Here is a 21,513-nt window from a genome sequence, read left to right on the forward strand (position 1 = left end):
ACCGCTCACAGGGCAGGGGCGCAAGGGGACCTCTTTTGTTCCAACGGAGATGCCAGACACTCACTGGTGACACGTTCACGGGACGGCCACACGTGTAAACACGGTCAAGTACGATTCTCCCAGACACAGTCTTCCCCGTCCTCCTCCGAACGCACCAGATCACGGAGGAACTGCAAAAACTGAAAACGGAAAGACTGCACGTGACTGTGTAGGACGTATTGTAGTATTTTAATAAAAAGGATAGGCACAAGCACCTTGAACAGAAAGTTCCAAAGCTAGCAGGTGAGTCTGAAAGCTATCACGTGGGACTTTCAGAGCCACAGTTATTAAAACCCTATAAACGTATGCTTTCGTGCCAAGCTGGAAAAAAGAAAAAAAAAACCCCAGAACAAAATGCAAACCCTAAAACTAACATTCAGTAACCTTAAATACGAAGACACCAACACCATTGTAGAACTTATTTGTACTTTATTAACAATGTGGCTTACAATTTTTTTCAAGTAAAAAGGGTCTTTTGTTTCATTTAGAATAAAAATTAAAATATAACTCTGATATAGATTCTCATTTATTTACATGAAAACATATATACAGAATTCAATCTTACAGCAAACCAAACAACATGCCCTTTGTCCTGCAAATTTCCAAAGTGAAAACACGAATTTTTCCTTGGGACACACCAGAACGGCACACGAGATATGAATCGAATTTCAGTACAAACTTCTCAAACTGGAATGTAAAACAGCGAAAGAACTTTGGACTTTCACGACTAGGAACAGTTTATGCTTCCAGATAGCATGCTACCTCCCATTCTAAACAACAAATGAGATGATTTTGTTCTCTTCTGTCGTTTCAAAAAAAAAAAATCGTCTCCAATTCCCCATCGCGAGCAGATTTTTCGGCAAACGTTGGTCCCAGGACGCTCCTTTTCCTTCGGGGTAGCCTTTAGGTCCACCTGCAGCACTGCCCTGGCTTCCGGGCTGGTTCACAAGAGACCTACGTGCTCGCCGGTGCACTGAGAACAGATCAGTAAGATGGAAAGACTACCCGCCCGGGAAACTGCTTGGGTTCTTTTTATCACCTGAACCACAGGTGGCTTTTAAACGAACACCCAAGCAGCGCCACGTGTCAGCAATGACAATGCCTTGGGTAAATTCTGTGGGTCAGATATAGCACGATTCGATTCTATCGCATCCATGTGTGGGGATACCTGTAAACCAATTCTGGGGATAAAAGCCAGGAGAACCAGATTAAATATTCAACCGAGTTGAAGGGGATAAAGCAATTTCCAGAAGACTTTGAAACGGAAAAGAACGGTAGACGATTAAGAGAATCATGACAACATTGGGCTGCAAACAGAACTTTTCCTTGCGATTAGTTATTGCACCAAAAGACACGGGCCGTTATGTACACGTCTTCAACGACTTCTTCCTTAAAAACTACAGACACCTTAATTTATTACGCTTCCCTTCAAATCATTGCACACTCGATCACAGCGTTCTAAAGACAGTAGAGTACGTGGACCCTCGGGTCGCCACCTTCACCAAAAAATGACAATGATGCTCAAACCACAGCAAAGGTTTCAACGCTACTGTTTTTATAGTTCTATGTACAGCAAAGAAACAGAAATGGGCGTTCTACAAAAGAAGTATGAAAACCCCCAGTGCTTGCAAAACGAAAGGAGAACGGCTCTTTAGAAAGGTGTTTGGTGTAAGATAAAAGGCAGATCTCAGAACTTGCCTGATAACAACACTCAAAATTCTGAGAGACAAGTTAGGGCACTCAGACCAAGCTTCAAAGACAGAGCCAAATCAAGTCTCCAGAGATCACAGGAAGGGTCAGAGGGGGCGGCGGCAAAGGCTTGGGTCATTTGAATTTACTGAGGAACCAATCAAAGCAAACACAGGAAACGCTCTTTCAGATACGATCAAATAAGGAAAAGCAACCGTAGTAGCCGTGCAGCTCAAACACTGCGTGCGAGTCAAACTTTGATCAGAGGAACTTACTTTTAAAAGTGACGGGTGAGTTCTCTGTACTATGCAACTTCATGGTGAAGGAAACTGGTTTCCGTTTTTTTTGTTGTTGTTTTTTGGTGGTTTTTAATTTTTTTTTTTTTTTTTAAAGCAAAGAGGTTCATCCACTGTGCCAGCCTGCTCTTTTCAGGTTTATATTGTCGTGGGGGGTGGATAGCTTCCCAACACAGTCCAAATGCAGTCGGCAAGGCGGGGGGCTGAACAAACTCCATTCGTCTTTGGATGGGACCGCGTGGTGCCTCTCGCCACGAAAGACGAGGTGGCATTTCTGCTTCTCAAGTTACACAACGCTGTGCAGACTGCAAAGTGTCCGTGTGGCCGGGAGGGGAACACGCTTCTCGGCCCGCTCCAGGAGGTAATGCAGGACCCCGGCACACAGCGGGCGGGACTTTGGTCCCAAAGTATTATCAAAGAGACAGAGCATCGACTGTAGCATCTGGGGAGGGAGAAGGGAGGGAGGCGTATCGCCCGTTGGTGTTTCAACCAAGAAACGTTAGGCTTGGGGCTGTGGCGGCACGTGGGGAAGAGGTGTAAAATCGGCATTTCCTGCCGTAAGAGGCACAGTAACGACACGGTGTAAAATGTTCCTCGCAAATTGGCCCGCGGTATGAGACGGAAGCTGGTGTGGGTAAATCCTACGGAGAAACGGACGCCTTAGCATTCCGGAACCGAACCGCTACTGATGTGGGCCACACCCGCCACTGGCAATCCCCAGAGCAGCCAAGTTCAGGAGCACGTGGGCAACGCTCCGGCAAAAGCATCTTCTTGGTCCTAAAATGTTTCCTGGCTCTCGACAGGCCAGCGGGCGGCCCGGACACGACCTTCGTGAAGGTTCCCCCAGGGCTGGGTCTTCTGCCTCTGGCCCCAGCCCCGTCGTCCTTACGGCTCACTCGCAAAACCGTGGTGGGTGAAGCGACTGGTCGCCGCACAGAGACTGAGGACGAGGAGCGTGTTGGGCCTCTGGCCCCTCGGGGAGCAGGAGGCCCCCCGCAGTGGTGGCCGTGACCTGCCCGGGCCACCAGCGGAAGGACCTTCCAGCTCTGGCGGGGGGGAGGGGGGGCCCCAGAGACGCCCGGAAGGAGCTGCTTGTTCCCATGTTGCCCTTACTTGAAAGGGCACGAGAAGGTCACATTCGTCCCGAAAGTACAAAGACGCGTTGCAGCCACTACATGCCTTCGTGGTTCCAAGCGCAACGGGAGCAGCTCGGCTTGAAAAGGCCACGGTGAAGGGTCCTAAGCGAGTCAGCGCGGCGAAAACGCCAAACACCTCGCAATGGACACCCTTTCCAGCGGGCGCCCCAGGCTGAGCCACGGTTAAGGCCGCGAGCATGTGGCTGAGAAGGCAGGGGCGGGGGACCGAGAGGAGGGGGACACTTCAGCTCAGGAGAGAGAAGCCTGGCTGCAGGCCGAGCGTCGGTCAGCGCGGATGCTTCCGTCCCGACAACACGGCCAGCGGCACCGGGTTGGGACGCGGGGGGGCCCTTCCGTCCCGGGGCCCCGGGCAGAGCCACTTGCCAAATGTTTAAAACTTGGTGGCAAAAATCAGCTACGGGGAGACAGTAAAGAGTCACCTGCAAAATATGTTTCCATCTGCATCGGTAGCCAGGACAGAATGTTCGTAACAAAGGTCGGCGTCAGTCACCACACTCGGCGAAATCCGACAGAGAATCATGCCTTAAAAACGTAGCCGACATATGACGGCTGAGAAGCCCACCGCATGGGGTCACCCCCGCTGCTGAGACTCTCATTAAGGAGAAAAGATGGAGGGTGGACGGTAAAAAGGAGTAACCGAAGGGCGGGCAGCCTCTGCTCTCGGTGTCGGCCTCCGGACACGTCTAAAGGTTTAGTTTTCCTCGCGCACGTTCCGAAAGGCATCTGGACACCTGCTGCAGCGTGTGGGGGTGGGGGGGGGAGGGCAGGGGGGAGCAGTCCATTTGGGTTTGAGTGACCATACTGGGTCCCTCGCGGGCACACACACAGAGGGGGTGCTGGTCACCAAAACCCAGCCGATTCTCAGAGCCAGAGATCTCTCTTCCAGGGACTGAACCGATTGAACGGAAACTGCCCCAGAAATCAGCAACCTCCCAGCCAGGGCGGGCTGCAGGGAGCACTCCACGTTGTGGAGACCACGCTTCTTTTTCACCTACTGTGTGTCTCGTGCCGGCAGATCGGGACTCTCAGCAGGAGCAGGATGGGGACAAGGGGTCCCAGAGTGATCCGGTCGCCCAAGATCGCAGTTGGTGGCCAGGCGTGCCAGCGGAAGAAGAGCGGGGCTGGGCCGGGTCACTGCCGGGCTTCCTGTCGGGAACGCCCGCCTCCTGGGACGTCCCAGGACCGGGCGCACCGGAGGGGCGCTCGAAGCCAGTCTCATCGAGGGATTCAGGACAGGATCCTTCTGGGGGGATGGTTTACTCCAAGCCTCCCGAAGCCTCTTCCCGTTCCTGCCATTAAGCTCTGCCTTCAGTCCCCAGCTCAGCATTTCCCACCAGACTAAAGGAGCCACTCCCCGACGTGGTCGCAATTAAACCAGAACGTTAGCAGTACGTGAAGTTCTACAGAAGGCCGCAAATGGAACCCTCTACAGGCTCCGGATGTCCGTCGCTCAGGGAGAACCACTTCATCGCCTCTCCTTCCTAAAAGGCACCTCTGCCGGGCGATGACGGTCTAGCCCATCCTCCTGTAACCACATCCTGAAACATCGCCTGCAAGTGCGTCTGAGAACTGAGCCGCCACCAAGATCAGACCGCGGGGACATTCATGCCGCGAGAGCCACGTGTGCGTTGCCATGGAAGAAGCATCCGTCATGACTGCGGAAAACCTCCCAGCCAGGCGCCCTCCTCGGGCACATCCAAAAAAGACATCAGCTACGCCTTGGTTTTCAAAGCAAAGCGGGGCCGTGGTTTAGGAAATGCGTCTGCAGGGAGCTGCCTGGATTTGGGCGGGAGAAATGGGAGACGCGGACGTACAAAGAAGCTCTTCGGTGCCCTCCAGCGCCTGACACTGTCCAGAAGCCACCGCTGTGGTAGCGGGCGGGCCTGAAATCGCGGCAACGTCAAACAGGCTGGGGGGTGAAGAGGTCCGCCACGCTCCTTGCTTTTCGGCCCTGTCTTATATACGCACCATCGCGCGTCGCCCAGCAAAGTAAAGCTTCAGTCTCGAAACCTTCCCAGGACGCCGCATCCCAAGAGAATGGGTCACCTCCCAAGAGGGCAGCGTCAGTTGGCGTACTGGGCGTAGAAGGCCACTTTAACTCTCTCGATCTGGTGGCACAGCTTGATGGCGGGCCCCAGCTTCAACTCCATGCATTCTTGCACCGTGGGAAGAGTCAGCAACAGGAGCGCTTGACCGTCGATGTCCTGCCAGGAAACAAAGCCACGTTAGAGCCGAGACACCGGGCGCCAAGGGAAGGTATCTGCCATGGCGGGCTTGGTTCTGGGGGCCCAAGGGCGTGAGGGGTGGCTGGTGGGGGTGAAGAGGCGGAAGAGGAAAACCACTGCAGGATCTCGTCCTTCTCAAGGAGATGGCCCCCTGCTGGGAGAGCACCCCCCCCCCTCCCCGCCCCGGGCCCTCCCGTATTCTGCCATGACTTGACGTGAGCACTAGAAAAAAACTCTCTCTGAAAAGAAGCAGCTCTCTCTTTCTTACCCAGGTCTGAACTTTCACCATCGGGATGGGCAAGAAGACGCCGTAGAGGTGAGCGGCCCCCCAGAACAGTTTTCCCTTGAGGAAAACTCAGGTACGTAGATGCACACCATGGCACACGTCTCCGTCTGCACGACCACATCCCCCAAAGTGAGGCGTACAAGGTCCCCCTCCCAGCTTTGTGTTAGTTAGCTCTCTACAGCCATACATGGGGTCTACACAAGGAAGATGTTCATTAGAGCCTGTGAAGTCGTGTTCACCGCAGGAGGAGGGCACCGAGGCTCACCCCAACACTTTACGATCACCCTGACGGACATCTCTGCCCCTACTGTCACAACTGGGTTTATTTATGGAGACGTTGTTTGACTGGGGTACTGGGTTGAAGTGCAATCCCTTCTTCCTATCCGCCAAGGCAGTCTTCGTGTTCCAGAAGAAGTAAGAGGCTTCTCATGTTCCAGGGGAAGTAAGACAAAGTAACGACAAAGACCCATGGTAGAAGGAGAGCATAAAATGAACTCCGCGCCAAAATTTCTACCGTCTGGAGAAGCAGTGAACCCAAGGCGCCGTAAGCCACAGAGACTGAACAGTCATGCGACTGCACACGCGCTTGTGAGGTCTCGGACATCGTGGGTCATGAGCTACACAGAAGCTTATTTTCTTAAAATGATGGTGTCTTCAGCGGTCTTAAAAATATCAGAAGCGAAGAAACAGAAAGCGTTGACCTTGGGAAGACCAACATGATCAGTTTCAAAAGCCACCGTCGTGTGCTAATAATCCCTGTGGAGTGCGGAGGCCGTAAAAATTAAGCGTTAATTTTAGAAGTATCAATGCGAGTGCAGCTTCTGATGTCTCAATTACACAAGCCTCCTCTCAACCAAGACTCAAACTGGACCTTATCGAACCCCGAAGTAAACCTATCGGTCTTGAATTTACACTGAAAGTAGGAGATGAAGGAAAGTGTCCGTGAGTTTTTGGTGCTCTATTTATACCACTTTCCCCTTTTTCTATCGTACTCTTGGATGTTACTTTGTCTCTTCAGACGCTACTCTGACTGGAGTAAGAGCAAACTCAAAGTACCGGAAAGCAGTGTCTTGCTCAAGGTCATGAACTAAATAAACAGTGGTAGCCGCTGACCTGGGACCGGTATAGCCAACTCCGTTTTCAGAGGCAAAGCCACATACATTCCATCAAAACTCGACAGAGAGGGCGTAGGCCTCGGGATACAAAGTCTCGTGAGTATCACGGGCCTCATAAAAACACACCGTGAGGAGCAACCAGGATGATGTTACAAAACCACGTGAGGTGGCGTAACCATTACGTTCAATGAAGAACAGAACAGAAACTTGTTTCAGGAGATGGGAAGTTTTTTTAGGTGGAAATTAACGCCAAAAAAAGCTGGCTGATCTACCTAAGATCACATTGTTAGAGACCAAATTGGAACTGGGACCCATGGTTTTCTGATATTAAATTCCGGAGGGAAAACTGTGCTCTAAACATGCCCACTTGGTATAATGGCCATGGGTGGACGTACAGATTCAATTATAATTGAAAGTCAGCCCTAAGATGCTTCTGTAACTCTCTACAGACCAAGTCGGTGAAGGTGGCTGCCATATGCACGCACACATTTGAATGGAGGATGTCACTTATCTATGGACTCAACAAGCAAGTGTTTCCTGAGCACCTACTCAGGGCCAGGCACTCTGACGACCTCTGCGATTACCACATAAACAAAACAAAGACTCCCTTCCAGGAGAGTAGGAATCTCAAGGGAGGCCGTTACATTGAACAGACCACCACAATACAGAGAGGTTAAAGCGTGGACACAGCTATTTGCACTAACGGACGGGAACGTGACCAGCCTTATAGGAGTCAGGAAATGTCTCAGGGATCAGTGATGCCTGAACTTATACCAAAGGGGCCGAGGAGACGCACGAAAAGGAGGAGGGACCCAAGGAAGACCAGTAGTTCGAGGAAGCATGTATTCAGGGAAGGCGCAGCGACGCGGAAGGTAAAGCTGAGATGGGCCCAGAGAAGAAACTGGGACTTCCTCTAAGGTGTGCGACCAGAAGTTGCCAAAGGGTGTTAGGCACAGAGGTCACACTGTAGGATTCGAACACCTGCCCGCTGATTTTGGCCACAACGTATTGGCACGGATTAGCAGGCAGGGAAGTTATGAGGGGCTGAAAGGGGGGCCCCACCTCCTAACACCATCACCTTGGAAGACAGGATTTCAACACACGCGTCTGGTGGCGGGGGGAGGCGGTTTGCAACGTTCAGGTTAAAGCACAGGTGCTGTGAACAGAGCCATGTGGCGCCTATCCCGAGCGACGTGCCGTCCGCCGGGTGAGCCGGGACGCGCACTTCCGGTGTTTCTGGACGTGCCTCCACCAGGCTGTCCTCAGCTCCCCAAAGACTCCGCATTCTTTTGTGGAGACCTCACGTGGGAAGAAATAAGGCAGGTGAGGGTCAACTGCATTGAGCCGCAAATATCCTCAAAATGAAAACTCACAGCTAGCGGGGAGGGCGAGCTGAGGTCTGTAATCCCCAAATAGAAATCTCACGATGGCCCCTCGCTTCGCCTGTTCTAAGCCTAGCAGGGCTTCTGCTGACGGAGGGCGGACACCGGGAATGAATGCAGTGCTTACATTAGAGGCCACACTCCAGATTCCTTCCGATACGGCCAAAGCGTTTATCCTGGGGGAGCTACAGCGCCTTTCACCCGCCAGTTCCGTTCTGGAGAGTCGCATCCGCCTCAGTAAACTACTCCTCGAACACCACCCACCTGCCTGTTGGGATAACCGTGCTCGATCCTGAGATCCTAGAATGAACTGTGCCACCACCGTCAGGGTGATCGCCATCGGTCAAATTCGAAGGTCACTGGAAGGGTGAACAAGGACACAAGGCGTCTGCTACAGCATTCAGCACGCGATCCACACGCGAATATTTCCTGCGCGAACAGGCATCACAGAATATGCCTGACGTGAAGGTCAGGCTTCGAGATTAGGGCTGACCCTGCCCAATTATTTTACAGAGCTGGACAGAGGACGTGGTCTCTTTCCTGGGACATCTCGTGGGAAAATCTGCCGGTGGTATCATTTACCAGCCACCAGGCACGCCCAAGCCTGCTCTCTCGGGCCCCCGTGAGACCCCCGCACCCACCAGCTGCTACAGGGCCGCGGCCTGAACCGCGTCGCTCCCTGTCCTGCCCTTGTGGGTGCTCTTCTTTGGCTGAACAAACCTCAGGAGCACCCTGTATACATCCCCCGTCTCCTTCCGGAGATGTCGGATCGCCTGGTGCTGTGCAATCCCTCCCCCAGCCTCCCTGCTCTGACCACACCAGTCCCTGCTCTTACTGCTGCTGACTGTTGATGAGCCCATCGGCCCCGGGAGACCGGAAGCCTCTAGAATCGGGGGCCGTATCGCCTGTTCTCCTGCCCCAGCCGGCAGGCCTCCGGGGCCCGTGCAGCAAGGGGAAGTTGCACAGAGCTGCTCCGGCAGAAGAAAACCAAACGAGAATGATGGGCAAGTTCATAATGATGGCCTCTGGACCTTTATCAGATCCCGGCCCCTTCCACCCTCACCGCAACACACATTCACTCGTCCCGCAGACGGGCAGAGCCAACGGGAGAGTGCTTTCCAGGCCCTCCTTCCTTCTGCCCGGTGTCGTGCCCGAGGAGGAGGAGGAGTTGGTTTGGAGCACCTGGGTGGCTCAGCTGGTTAAGCATCCGGCTCCTGATTTCAGCTGAGGTCATCATCTCACGGTTTGTGAGATCGAGCCCCGAGCGGGGCTCTGTGCTGACAGCGTGGAGCCTGCCTGGGATTCTGTCTCACTCTCTCTCTCCCTCTGCTCCTCCCCTGCTCGCACTTTCACTCTCCCTCAAATTAAATGAATGAACTTAAAAAAAAAAAGTAATAAATAGAGAGGTCTCAGCTTTGAGGCTGCGGTTGAGGGGTGGAGAGTTCACGCTCTGAGTGTGAGCTCCGTAAGCGTGGGCAGCTGGACTGGACGGACCCTCCTACGGGCCGGTGCGCTTGACTCGTGTTCTCTGGTGCCCCGCGCACAGCCCCGGTGCACTGGGCATCGCGGAGCGAGGAGAAACACCCGGCCGAATGCGTCTGCACACACGTGAGTGTGCAGGAGGACCAAGGTCACGGGAGGGCTGGGGTGAGGCGGTCTGACTGATCGCAGAGACCTTGCGCCCTGCGTGTCACCTGGAAGCCGGCTGGTATCTCGGGCGGGGCGGGCGTTCTGTGCAGCCTGTTTGCTCTGAGCCGCCTCGGGGCCGCTGGCTGTCGTCCTCGGTTCTCGTTTTCCATCCTCCCTGACGCCGTGCGACCCATCTCCTGCCCTGCATGTTCTCATCTTCAGACGGATGCGTGATCAAGCGTTAAAAGGCGCCCCTGCTTTCTGAACACCAAAGCGTCCGGCTGCAAGGGGCTGGATTTAGCCACCCGACCATCAGATGGTCGCGGGAGGGGAAGAGGCCGCGGTGGCGGCTCAGGGGCATCGAAGCTGCGGGTGCCCCCCGACGCTCTCCCGTGCGCAGATGGCCCCACGGCTCGGGGGACAGCGGGGGGACGGAAGCCAGCCCGGGCCCGAGGCTCACCGACCCGGCGTGAGCGCCGGGGAAGGAAGCCCACCCCACATCCCGAGGGCGGCTTCCTGTGTTTTCGTTTGAAAGAAGTGAGCTCTTCCTTGCTGATCGTGTAGTTACAGACTCCGCCGTGGATTTCATTTTTATAGCTCCGCTCTTGCATACTTCTGAGCTGCCGGCAAGTCACTCGTATGTGAAACGCGGAAAAGGACCCTGAACAGACTACTGATTTTTGAGAAAGGAGCCCTGGTAAAACACTCAACAGGAAAGAGAAGGCCCAGCACACACAAAATTAAATTTATTTGGGTACGGAGCAGGTCCTCAGCAGGGACATTCAGGTCTGCGGAACCAGAGAGCAGACAGCATAGTTCATAAGCTGTCAACGACCCCGAGTTTCTTTCATCGAAGTGAATCGCTTGTTGGGGGAGTCTGCTTATTATACGTGTCTCTGCTTCAGAAGAGGGGTATAAAGAGGCAATATTTTATTTAAGAGTTTTGTGGGTTTTTTTTTTCTCTCAGTTATAGACGTGTGGAGTTTTACTGTGTGACGTACATGTTCGCGGCACGAAATTACAGAGCGTAGATGTTTTAAGCTGTTGCCGTAACATTTCAGAATTAAAGGTGGGCCTTCCAGTAATGGGAAGTTTATACTTTGTGTCAGCGGGTTGTGACGGCTTCCGAATGCAGCGATCACCATTCCGCCCTGTGATTTTTCTCCCACGCTGCTGAAGAGCCGCCTGCTGGCTCCTTGGGGCCGTCTAAAAGCTCGTGGCCGGCCACGAGGCCGTGGCCGGCCACGAGGCCTTGGCTGGCCTGACCCACTGGAGGCCTCACCGAATCATGACCATGGCACTTGGGCTCAAAGATGATAGAACAAATACACAAAAATTCGTAATTACGGGCCTGATCGAACAGAAAAGGACTCGAATCCCACACACTTCAGATAGCACAGAGGGCAACAGCGTATTATGGTGACGGGGGTGGGGGTGGAAGGCCTAATGAGAAATCTGAAATAAGAACAAGGATATTATCAATTAAAAGCTTACCTATTTTTCTGCCTATAAGAGTTAAATAAGTAGGTATGTACGACCAAGCTTTTAACCAACGTAAGAAAAGAAATTGGAGACAGGTCCCTGCCCACTGCCTGGTTCTAGAAGTGCTAACGTACCAGGCGTGCTTCATTTCTTAGACATGTTAGCTTGGGAAGACCGGAAACTTCCTGAGATAACCGTAATAAGCTGGGCTCAGAAGGACAATTAAGGATAACTCAGCATCTGTACTATTTGAACCTTTTTCCCAAGTCAGCTTTGTTTTCACTTTCTTGCTTAGTATTAGAAAGCTGTAGGGACGCCTGGGTGGCTCAGTCGGGTAAGCGTCTGACTCTTGGTTTCAGCTCAGGTCATCATCCGACGGTTCGTGAGATCGAGCCCTGTATCAGGCTCTTCACGGACAATGTGGAACCTGCTTGGGGTTCTCTCTCTCTCTCTCTCTCTCTCTCTCTCTCTCTCTGCCCCTCCTCTGCTTGTTCCCTGTCTCAAAACAAAAACTTAAAAAAAAAAAGAAACCTGTAAAGACAATCCCACTCGAGCCTGGTGGCCTCTCACAGTGCTGCTCAGCCGTAACTGAGCAGGGGAAGCTCTGTGCTCTGCTCTGCCCACAGCCCAGGTGAAAAGCGTTTCTCAGTCAAAACTGGGCATTTGGGTCTACAGATGAAATAAAGCAAAAAAAAAAAAAAAACCACAACTGCAGATAATCTAGAATACCACCTTCTACACCTACTTTTTGAATATCTTAAGACCCATAAACAGATGCCCTGTCGATGTACACGGAACGAACACACGAGCAAAGAGATCCACACGTTAAACTTTGGGTCATCAGCACGCGGCACGCACTCCAATGCAATGCCTTGTTCGAGGTGTCACTACGGGCCAACAGCAGCCTGGGAAAACGCTGCATTAGGCAACGCTCTTAGCAGGGGTTCAACCCACTGCTTTATTCTTGTTTTCAGGGTTGAGATACTCCAAATCGTGCCAGCCCTTGTGGTGGCTGTAACTGTTCCCCTGTTTGTGTGTTTTGAACGAAGGGACACACTCATGGCCCAGATGTCTACATGTGATGCAGCTTTTTCCTCTTTTCTGCTTTTCTGGTCCCTCAGAGAGGAAGTGCTGATAATGTCACACAGCAAGGTGACCCTCCCCTGTGGCCGCCACTCCCTCCTTCACGTGCACTTGCTGGGTGTCTACAGGGAGACTCTGGTGGTCGACCAGTCGGCAACCTTTGAATGTTTGAAGTGCTACCCTCTCCCAGGAGGAGCTGGGAACCACATTAATTTGCTTTTTACACAGCAGGCCTGGAAGAAAATCTGGGGGATACACTGGGTGCATGCAGAATCAGAGGCCTTTCTTTTCTCTTCCTGATTTAATGCCTGAGTTACTTTCTTTCCAGAGCATCCGTCTGCATAATCTAAAAAAGCACTGGATAGACACATCTTTAATTGATTAGATGGTAAACAGTTATTTTTTTTTTAAATGCCAGGTCCTGAAAGACGGATATTTATACATGGCGAGACAACGTGAGACATGCAGGGAACACGGCGGCATAAGTCGCGGGCTCCACCTGGCGCTTCCGTAGGAGGCCAGGGGGCAGCCTGGTGGCACAGGTCCAGAGGGGCAACCTGTTTCCATACCCATTTAAGGGGCAATGGAACCCAATCCCTCCTTTCCCGAGGCTCATAGCATGTCTTACGTTTCGGCTAATTACGATCGTCTCACCTGCAGAGTCAAAATGCCATTAAAGGATAGATGTTATCCGGGGCGCCTGGGTGGCTCAGTTGGTTTAGCATCCAATTTCGGCTCAGGTCATGATCTCGCGGTTCATGAGTTCGAGCCCTGTGTGAAGCTCTGTGCTGACAGCTCAGAGTCTGGAGCCTGCTTCAGATTCTGTGCCTCCTTCTCTCTCTGTCCCCGCCCCCCCCCCCCCCCCCCGCTCATGCTCTCTCTCTCTCTCTGTCTCAAAAATACACATTAAAAAAATTAAAACTAAAGAAAAAAAGGATTGATGCTATCCTTCGTCTTGCAATCATCCATCATCCTTTGGCACAGCACCTAACATACCCTGGGTTGTTGACATTTTTACAAATGCAAGAGTGAAAAAAATATGAAAACATCACGCGAAACACAGCAGGACAAGGGCTCCCACCTCTGGGAAGATGAGCACACATCCTTTCCCTGTTTCTCCCACTAAATGTAACAAAAGCCCGGAATGTTATGAATCAAACGTATGGCAGAGAGAAGGTAGCAGACCAGCAGGGACTTGGGGACCTGAGTTGGGGCACGGTGGGGCGTGCCCTCGTCGTGCGTCTGCCTTCTGCAGCCAAGACCGATTGCTAAAGAAGCTTGCAACCCCCGAAATGCCAATGTGCATGAGGGAAAGGGGCCCCATGGAAGCCTGCTCTTTTCAGCCAGAGGACTGAGGAAAAGGGAGCCTCTGCAGACAGAAACCTTTTAGACAAGAATGGCCTTCCTGGAGGACAGAGAACCCCTGCCTCCAAGAGCAGCAAAGGCCGGGTGAGTGGCCCTGATGTCCAGTCTGCCCAGATGACCCCAGGCCCCCAGCGCCCCCACAAGGGATTATCAGGGAAAACCAAGTGGGGACTTCCTCGACAGCAAGGAGCCCCCCACAGAGGTGTCAGGGAGGGATCACGTGTGCACCTGGGTTGGCACCTACCTCTTCCCTCACAGTAACAGGGAGGCACCCTCTCCCCTGCCAGAGCCGGGTCCCAGAAAGCCAGGTCAATCGGAAGAGCAAACAAAACGTCACCAATGCAGCAGGGGGGCAAGCGCACCTGTTCCTGAAAGATCTTGGCCAGGGGGGCACAGTCCGTCAGCTTGATGAACCTCACCACGTCGGTCACCGTCCACTCCAGAGGGTTGCTCTCCAGAACCAGCCTCTCCTCCTCCTCTTGCTTTGTTTCCTGACGGGAGAAGGGGTAAGGAGGTCATTTCATCCCTGCACGGACGCTCAGGAAACCCCGTGGGCCCGAGCCGGACTTTCCTCCTCCCTCTGGCCTCTCCCCGGGCACCCGGATGGCCCACAGAAACTGCCGGTCTCTAGGGACTTTCTTAGCAATTCATCTGGGTTGTGACTTTGCCTCCAATGACTTGTGTGCCTTTAGAGGTTAGACAAACAAACAAACAAAGGCACGGTGGGAGCAGTTGCTGAAAACCAAGTTCATCGGGACATCCTGGGCCTGCTTAGCAAGGACGCGTCTCCGACTGAGGAGAGATGGTGTGGGGCGTATGAGAGCGCACAGGAGACAGCCAGGTTTTCCCCATTTATTCTGGGGACGATGGTGCGGATGGCCCTCCAGCTTAGCGGGTGTGGGGAAGACCGGATACGCTGATTTCACATTTTACAGCATCACAGAGGCCCCTCCGTGAAGGGAAAGCCTGCTGTTCAGGGGACCTTGAGGACTTATTCTGTCTGTCCTCCTGACGAGAATCCTTCGAGGCTGTGAAACCTTCCAGAGAAAAAGGTGCCATGACTTCCCTCTGAACTCCACTCCAGACGTCACCAGGCCTTGTGCCCGGATGTGGGAACCACGCTGGAGCTGCTGCCACTGCTTTTAGTATTTTAGTTTAAAAATTTCTTTAATGTTTATTTGTTTATTTAGAGAGACACGTGAGCAGGGAAGGGCTAGAGGGAGAGGAGGAGAGAGAATCCCAAGCAGGCTCTGCACGTCCCGCGAGGGGCCCGATGCGGGGTTTGAACTCAGGACTCGTGAGCCGTGAGATCACGACTTGAGCCGAAGTCGGACACTTAACCGACTGAGCCACCCAGGCGCCCCACTTTTGGTATTTTTACAGGGACCCCCGAATCAAGGCCTTGACCTTCAACACGCTGTGGCAGCCCCCCACCCCTCAACAAGCCGGGGGGGGGGCCCGTGGGTCTCACCTCTGCGGGGTCCTGGCCACCGGCCGCGCCCTGCTCCCTGCCCTCGGCACAGGAGGCGGCCTGTGCCCTCCGGCCCCTTCGCGGCCTCTCCACAGGCGGCCGGCGCTCGGGCTCCGAGCTGCTCCTCAGGGTGACGGCCCTCCGGGGCCGCGTGGAGGGGACGTCGGCGGAAGAGGTGTCTGTCTGGTCGTCGCGGAGCTCGGAGCCGGTTTCCTCGCTCCCCGTGTCCTCGTCCATGGCGTCCGCGTCCTCCTCCTCGCTCTCCTGGGGCCAAGGGCAGGCGCTGAAGGGAGGCTTCTCCCCTCCACCCCCCGGCTGACCCACCCCGCCGTCCCCGCCTCGGTCCCTGTCGCAGCCCCCTCCCAGGCCGCGTGGCTGAGTGGCTGCACCTGCTTTCCGCGAGGAAGAGGCAGGGCTCCCGGTGTACTCGGAGCCGTGGCCTTGGCCGTGAACAGCCGCAGGGGCCGGCCGGGGCCATGAGCTCCGGCAAACGCAGGGAGGTGCTTTGAGCAGGACGTACCTCCCCCGAGCCGGCGGCAAAGTCCACGGCAGAAGACCTGCGCTTCTTCTGCACAAAGATGGATTTTCGCCGTTTCCTGCGTCTGGCTGGCTTTGGAGGTCCGCTCTCGACGCTGGCTTCCCCAATGGGGGGTTTCACGATCTTCTTCCTCTTTCCGTAATAATAGGCTGCAAGGGGTCAGAGGATCAAAAACGTTTTTTAAAGGTCCCGCACGCGTACGGATGTGGACAGAGAGAGACAGTAGAGAGACAAGAGGAAGATGGGGAGGAGAGAAAGAAGAGAAGGATCATTCTTTCATTGGGAACAATAAAATCCGACATCTCACGTACACCTCAGGTTTCCCTGTTTCCTCCACAGGAGGAATGTTCCTCCAATGCCCTCATATCCTGAGGGTGTTACTGACAGTCTTGAAAATTCAAACGTTAGAGCCCTAACACCCCACGTGACTGTATTTGGAGAGGAGACCTTTAAGGAGATTAAGGTAAATGAGGCCAGAAGAAAGGGGTCTTAATCCACAGGACCAGTGTGCTTACAAGAAGAGGAACAGACACTCGGAATGCGCACACGGAGGGAAGGCCACGTGGGGACAGAGACGACAGCCGTTGGCAAGCCCAAAGAGAGAGGCCGCAGCAGAAACTGACCCCGGTCTTGGTGTGTGTCTGCATTAACGCTTAGAGCACCCGTTAGAAAATTATCTACCAACTTTCAATAATGATTGATATATTTTATAAATTCAATGTGCAATCAACTCATTAAAACCACTGTTAAGGATCCAGTTTTCAATTACAATCCCAATCAAGACTCACTGCTGAAAATCTCAAGTGTCTCCCAAGATCACCCCCCATTATTCCATAAAGAACCAAATGCAGACGGGCAGCTGGGGGTGGGGGGCTCAATCAGTTAAGCATCCGACTCTTGATCTCAGCTCAGGTCACGATCTCATGGATCATGGGGTTGAACCCTATGACGGGTTCTGTGCTGACAGGGTGGAGCCTGCTTGGGATTCTCTCTCCTCTCTCTCTCTCTCTCTCTGTCCCTCCCCCTTTTCTCAAAATTAATACATAAGCATTTAAAAAAAAAACAAATGCAGAAAAGGAACTTTTATCTATGGTTGGAAGGAGCTAAGAACACCAAAACACACAGCTCCTGGGTTACGGTGAAGCACGTGATCTTTGACGGAGCCGTGGTTTCCATATGTGCCCACGCTGCTGTATTCCTACGGAAAAGTCTGGCCCCGGGCCTCAGTTTCCTCACATGCAACATGAGACCAATGAGACCAAGTGGCGAGATCGCTGCCTCATGGTTACTCCTAGATACCGGTTACAAGTGGGTAAGCATTTGTTCGCACCCAAGAACCCCATGCGCGCAAGACAAGCCTGGTGCAGTCCGGCTTTCTAGAAGCCAGATGCTAGGAATCAGAGCAGTTTTACCAGACATAAACGCAAGTGTGGCACACTTTGGGAGCCGTGAGGTCACACTGGGTGACCACAGACCTTTCTGCTCTCAGTTCTCCCTGAGCCTCGGTTTATCACTTCCCCCTGGAGCATCGGTTCAGCCTGTAGCAGGCTTTACTCTAAGTTGCCCCAGCGATCTTAGAATTTTGACGTCCTATCATACCGGACCCAGAAAAATCTGTAAGTCATTTTGGTCGTGCTTAATTTGAGCTGTAGTAACCCACTTCTTGCCTCGTTCCCCTGATCTGGAAGTGCACAGAAGCCCATTTTTTAAGGTAAACATTCAAGGCCAGGTTTAGCTCTCAGTCAGGTCCTTTCTGATCCGGAAACTTCTGCTAATGAGAAGCCTGCTTCAGGGAGTCCCTCCCCCTTTGCCCCCTCCCGCCAAAGGTAACATGAGGCGTCTCCGGACAGGACGGTGACCTCACCAGGCCCTACAAACATGCCTTCGCCTCCCCATGCACGAGGGTGGAGGCTGTGTGCTCCAAGCTGACGGAGGAGGGCGCTGACTTATAGCAGGGATGGAGTGGACAACAGGATTTAGAATATACACGCACATACAGAGAGAACACTACAAGGAAATTCACACTCAGAGCGGTGTCTCAAGGATGTGCAAATTCCTGGTTCGGACACACAAGCCGATCAGTCCCAACTGGCTGGGGCTCCCGGAGCACTGACCACACTCCAGAGGGCCCGGTGTGGGATCCTGGCAGCTGGAACGTGGGCTGGCGGTGGAACAGAGCTCCAGGCCACCGTGATGGGGATGCAGCCACTCCCGGGTCAGAGATAACCCAGGGGAGACGTTGCAAGAGCAGAAGCGGGGATGCGGGAGTCATCAGAGCTCGAGATAATCCGAGGTGCAGGTGTCTGGGAGCGGCTACAGTGCATGCAGACAAAGGCCAGAGCTGAGGCCTTTCTCCAGCCCTCCTTCCAGCCAGAGCACTTCCAAACCCAGCCGATCGCCTGAAAGTCATGGCACACGCACTCTCACTTCTTCCTGGGCAATGCCTGCCGCTGCGAATTCGTTCTGGGGTCAATCAGCCTGTCCCTGCCTTCCCCTGGGCTGGAGAGGACATACCACGGCGAATCTTAACTCTTCCGTGGCAATTCCCGTGGAAAAGCACCCCGCAGTGTGTTGTTGTTAAAAAAAAAAAAAAAAACAAACAAAAAAGACCAACTCCCTTACCCCACGGTTTAAGCCCAGACACCCGTGTTGGTTTCGTAGTTTGTACTTACTGTACTTGGTTTTGGTGTGAATGGAGCAGTTCTCTGGGCAGTTTTCGGAAACCAGCACGGGACTGAACAAATTTGGGCAGCACTCCAGCTTGGCACAGACCCGCCGGCAGAAATCCGCTACTTGGTCGGACGTCCGCACGATCTTGGCCACGGCCCTGTAGGTTTTGCCTCTGTATCTGGAAGGAAGAAAGGAAAAGCAACGGCGAGGCCGCACAGTTACTCAGACCTGTTCCGTACGGCGGATTCCAAAAGCAGCCCCTTTATTTCCTAACAACAAATCGCATGGCGTGTGGGACTTGCGGGCCATTTGTTTTTATGTTTCCTTCCGAGCTCACCACGGCATTTTTAAGGAAGCCCAGCATCGTGCCCAGCGCACGTGACTGAGGGCTGTAACAGAATCCCCTCCACAAAGATGTCTGCTTAGCACCTTCTCTCTGTGGGATACGTGATGGAACGTTCCAGAATGCTTCTGGAATCCAGACATGGTCTCGTGTTGCTCATCGCTTTTGAGGAAAAAGAACTTTATCCTGCCCAAGGAAAACCACAGGCGGTGAAGCCACTGACCAAAGAGTAGAGACCGTTTCTTCTAGAAAGCAGGGTGGATGGATTGTTCTTCAAAAATGGGCACCAAAGCCCTGGTCCAAATATTTACGGTAGTGATGACGTAAGTAATGCCTGGCTCTTCCGAGCACTTGGATGAATCACCTGTCAGCACATTTTTTAAAATATCCCTGGTTCAAAACAATTATAAACTTCTCAGCTGGCAGCGTCTTAGCTGACGTATCGCGGAACTCAAGAGTCCACCTACACGAAGAAGTCATCAAAACCGTGGGGCCTCTTCAAGGGTGCCCTTCATGCACACCCTAACTTTCAAGCTGAAATCTCACACAACAATTTCTTTTCCGGGAGAACAGCAGGCTCTCTGGCAGGTGACACTCGCGTTAGTCTTTGGAAACAAGGCCAAAATCCAGAGGCACGAACGAACCACCGAGTAGGCCAATGCTGCCCTTGCACTTGGGATGGACCGAACCTCGCCAAACCTGCAGAGCCCATTTGTGTTTCGGGGTTTCCAAAAGTCTGCCACAAAACAGCGGGAATACCACGCAGTTCGTGCAAGCAGCGTGACGTAAGGAGAGCATCGCTTTTGTAATTTGTGAATAAAATACTGCGTTCGGTGGGCACCCGGGGGCTCAGTCGGTTGAGCGTCCGACTTCAGCTCAGGTCACGATCTCGCGGCTCGTGAGTTCGAGCCCCACGTCGGGCTCTGTGCTGACAGCTTGGAGCCTGGAGCCTGCTTCCGATTCCGTGTCTCCCTCTCTCTGCCCCTCCCCCACTCACACTCTGTCTTTCAAAATGAAATAAATGTGAAAAAAAATTTTTTTTTAAATATTACACTCAAAACCTAGATCTGGTTCCCTGAGAATAATGCAGTGATAGAAATAAACAGGATAAACTGATTCTGGGTTTATTTCAGCTTGGTTTTCTTTCTACGCTTCTGAAGGCCGGGAGAATACTACCCCCCTCGCAGTATCATTTCTTTTACAGTATCCATAGCCAAAAAAATTAAATTCTAACTCGAAAAATCTGGCCTTTGTGTTCATTCTCTGGTCTTTCTAATCCCAGCCCTTCTGTACTGATTGTTGTTATATTTCTCTGAAGTGCCAAGCATGGCTTTCCATGTAGGAAGAACTAAAAAGCAATTCTTTGTAGATAAGATCATGCTTTAAATCACACAGCCCTGAACAACTGTTGATCCTTCTAGGCCCTCTCTTGACCCTCGATGTAGGAAGGCAGCCCCAGCCCTGAGGAGGGCTCTGTGAGTCACCTGTGGCTAGTTCTTGCTCGTGGCTTTCGTCATGCTTCATAATAAACCCAGCACAATTCTGTGGACACAGCATACCGCTAAGGTTCTGGGGGAGGCAGAATAAAACTATGCCATGGATGTGACGTCCCTGGAAGTTTTTTCCCACTATGATTTTTAACACTTTTTAAATGTTTACTTATTTTTGAGAGAGAGACAGAGCCCGTGCACGAGCAGGTTCCAGGCTCTGAGCTGTCAGCACAGAGCTCAACGTGGGGCTCGAACCCACAAACTTCGAGATCGTGATCTGAGCTGAAGTCGGATGCTTAACCGACTGAGTCCCCCAGCACCCCTCCCACCACAATTTTGGTAGCCCTAGGGTGCTCTCCTTTAAAGAGCTCAATATCAAGATTCTTGAAGCCTCTTAAAAAAATAAAATGATACATTGGGGCACCTGCTTGGGATCCTCTCCGTCCACCCCCTCTGCCCCTCCCCTGTGCCCGTGCACACGCTGTCTCTCTCTCAAAAATAAATAAACTTCAAAAGAGCAAAAAAAAAAAAAGTGAAAATAAGTAAAATGATTTTAAAGTAAAACAAGCAGGACAAATGTGAAAACTGGGGTCCGAATTCAAACCGTGTAAGTAGGGCCCAAAGACAGAGGTTCCCAGGCCTCCAAATTCCAAAGCAGAGGCTTCCAGAAACACGTTAGAGGGATGTTAAGGGGACAAGAACAAGTGTCCATGGGAAATGGCGAAGGGGCGGCTTTTTCTTCCCTTCTAGTTCGGGACGACTCCGGGGAAGCAGGCGTGTCCGCAAACCTTTCGCGGTTAGGGAACGCGAATCTAAATTTGCGAAAACAGAATCACAGGATGGTTTGCCAGCAAAGGGATGCTCTCCCCTCCCTGCCCTTCTGGAACAGCTCTATTGAAAAGCCACGACGGAGGGGGGGAGAAGGGGGGAGCCGGTGGGGGGGAAGGTGCGCGGGCTGGGGAGGCCAGGTGGGGCCACCGTGTCCTGGCATAGGGCGGACGCCGTGATGCCCCCGCCGCTGGCAGAGCTGCTCACAGCTGGCCCGCACCGCTGGCCCCCAGAGGGTCCCCCCAGCTGCAGGAGCTGCGGCCCTCTCCGCTCCCGGGGAGTGACTGCAGTGGGGCAGAAGCGTCCATCCACTCGGCCCAATGCGGAACCACCACGGGGCCGTTCTGACTCCAGAGACACCGGGGGCCACGGTCCCTCCCCCGCCCCATCCTGCTCCCTCCCTCTCCCTCAGCCGTGGTCTCGAG

At 53.1% G+C, this 21,513-nt stretch overlaps 1 protein-coding gene across 3 annotated transcripts in view; it reads right to left on the minus strand.

The window, feature by feature from the left end:
• Positions 1-451: 451 nt before the first annotated feature.
• Positions 452-21,513, minus strand: part of SFMBT2 (Scm like with four mbt domains 2) — a 227,004-nt gene continuing 205,942 nt past the window's right edge. For all 3 annotated transcript variants that reach the window (XM_030321061.1, XM_030321063.1, XM_030321065.1), the window contains 5 exons: positions 18,430-18,605; positions 15,740-15,906; positions 15,220-15,483; positions 14,111-14,239; positions 452-5,385 (listed from right to left, as the gene is read on the minus strand). In XM_030321061.1, coding sequence (XP_030176921.1) covers positions 5,245-5,385; positions 14,111-14,239; positions 15,220-15,483; positions 15,740-15,906; positions 18,430-18,605 — 877 coding nt within the window. In that variant the 3' untranslated portion in view covers positions 452-5,244. The remainder of the gene's footprint in view (positions 5,386-14,110; positions 14,240-15,219; positions 15,484-15,739; positions 15,907-18,429; positions 18,606-21,513) is intronic.

The sequence above is a fragment of the Lynx canadensis genome, chromosome B4 (genome assembly GCF_007474595.2).
Source record: "Lynx canadensis isolate LIC74 chromosome B4, mLynCan4.pri.v2, whole genome shotgun sequence".
Lineage (NCBI taxonomy): Eukaryota > Metazoa > Chordata > Mammalia > Carnivora > Felidae > Lynx > Lynx canadensis.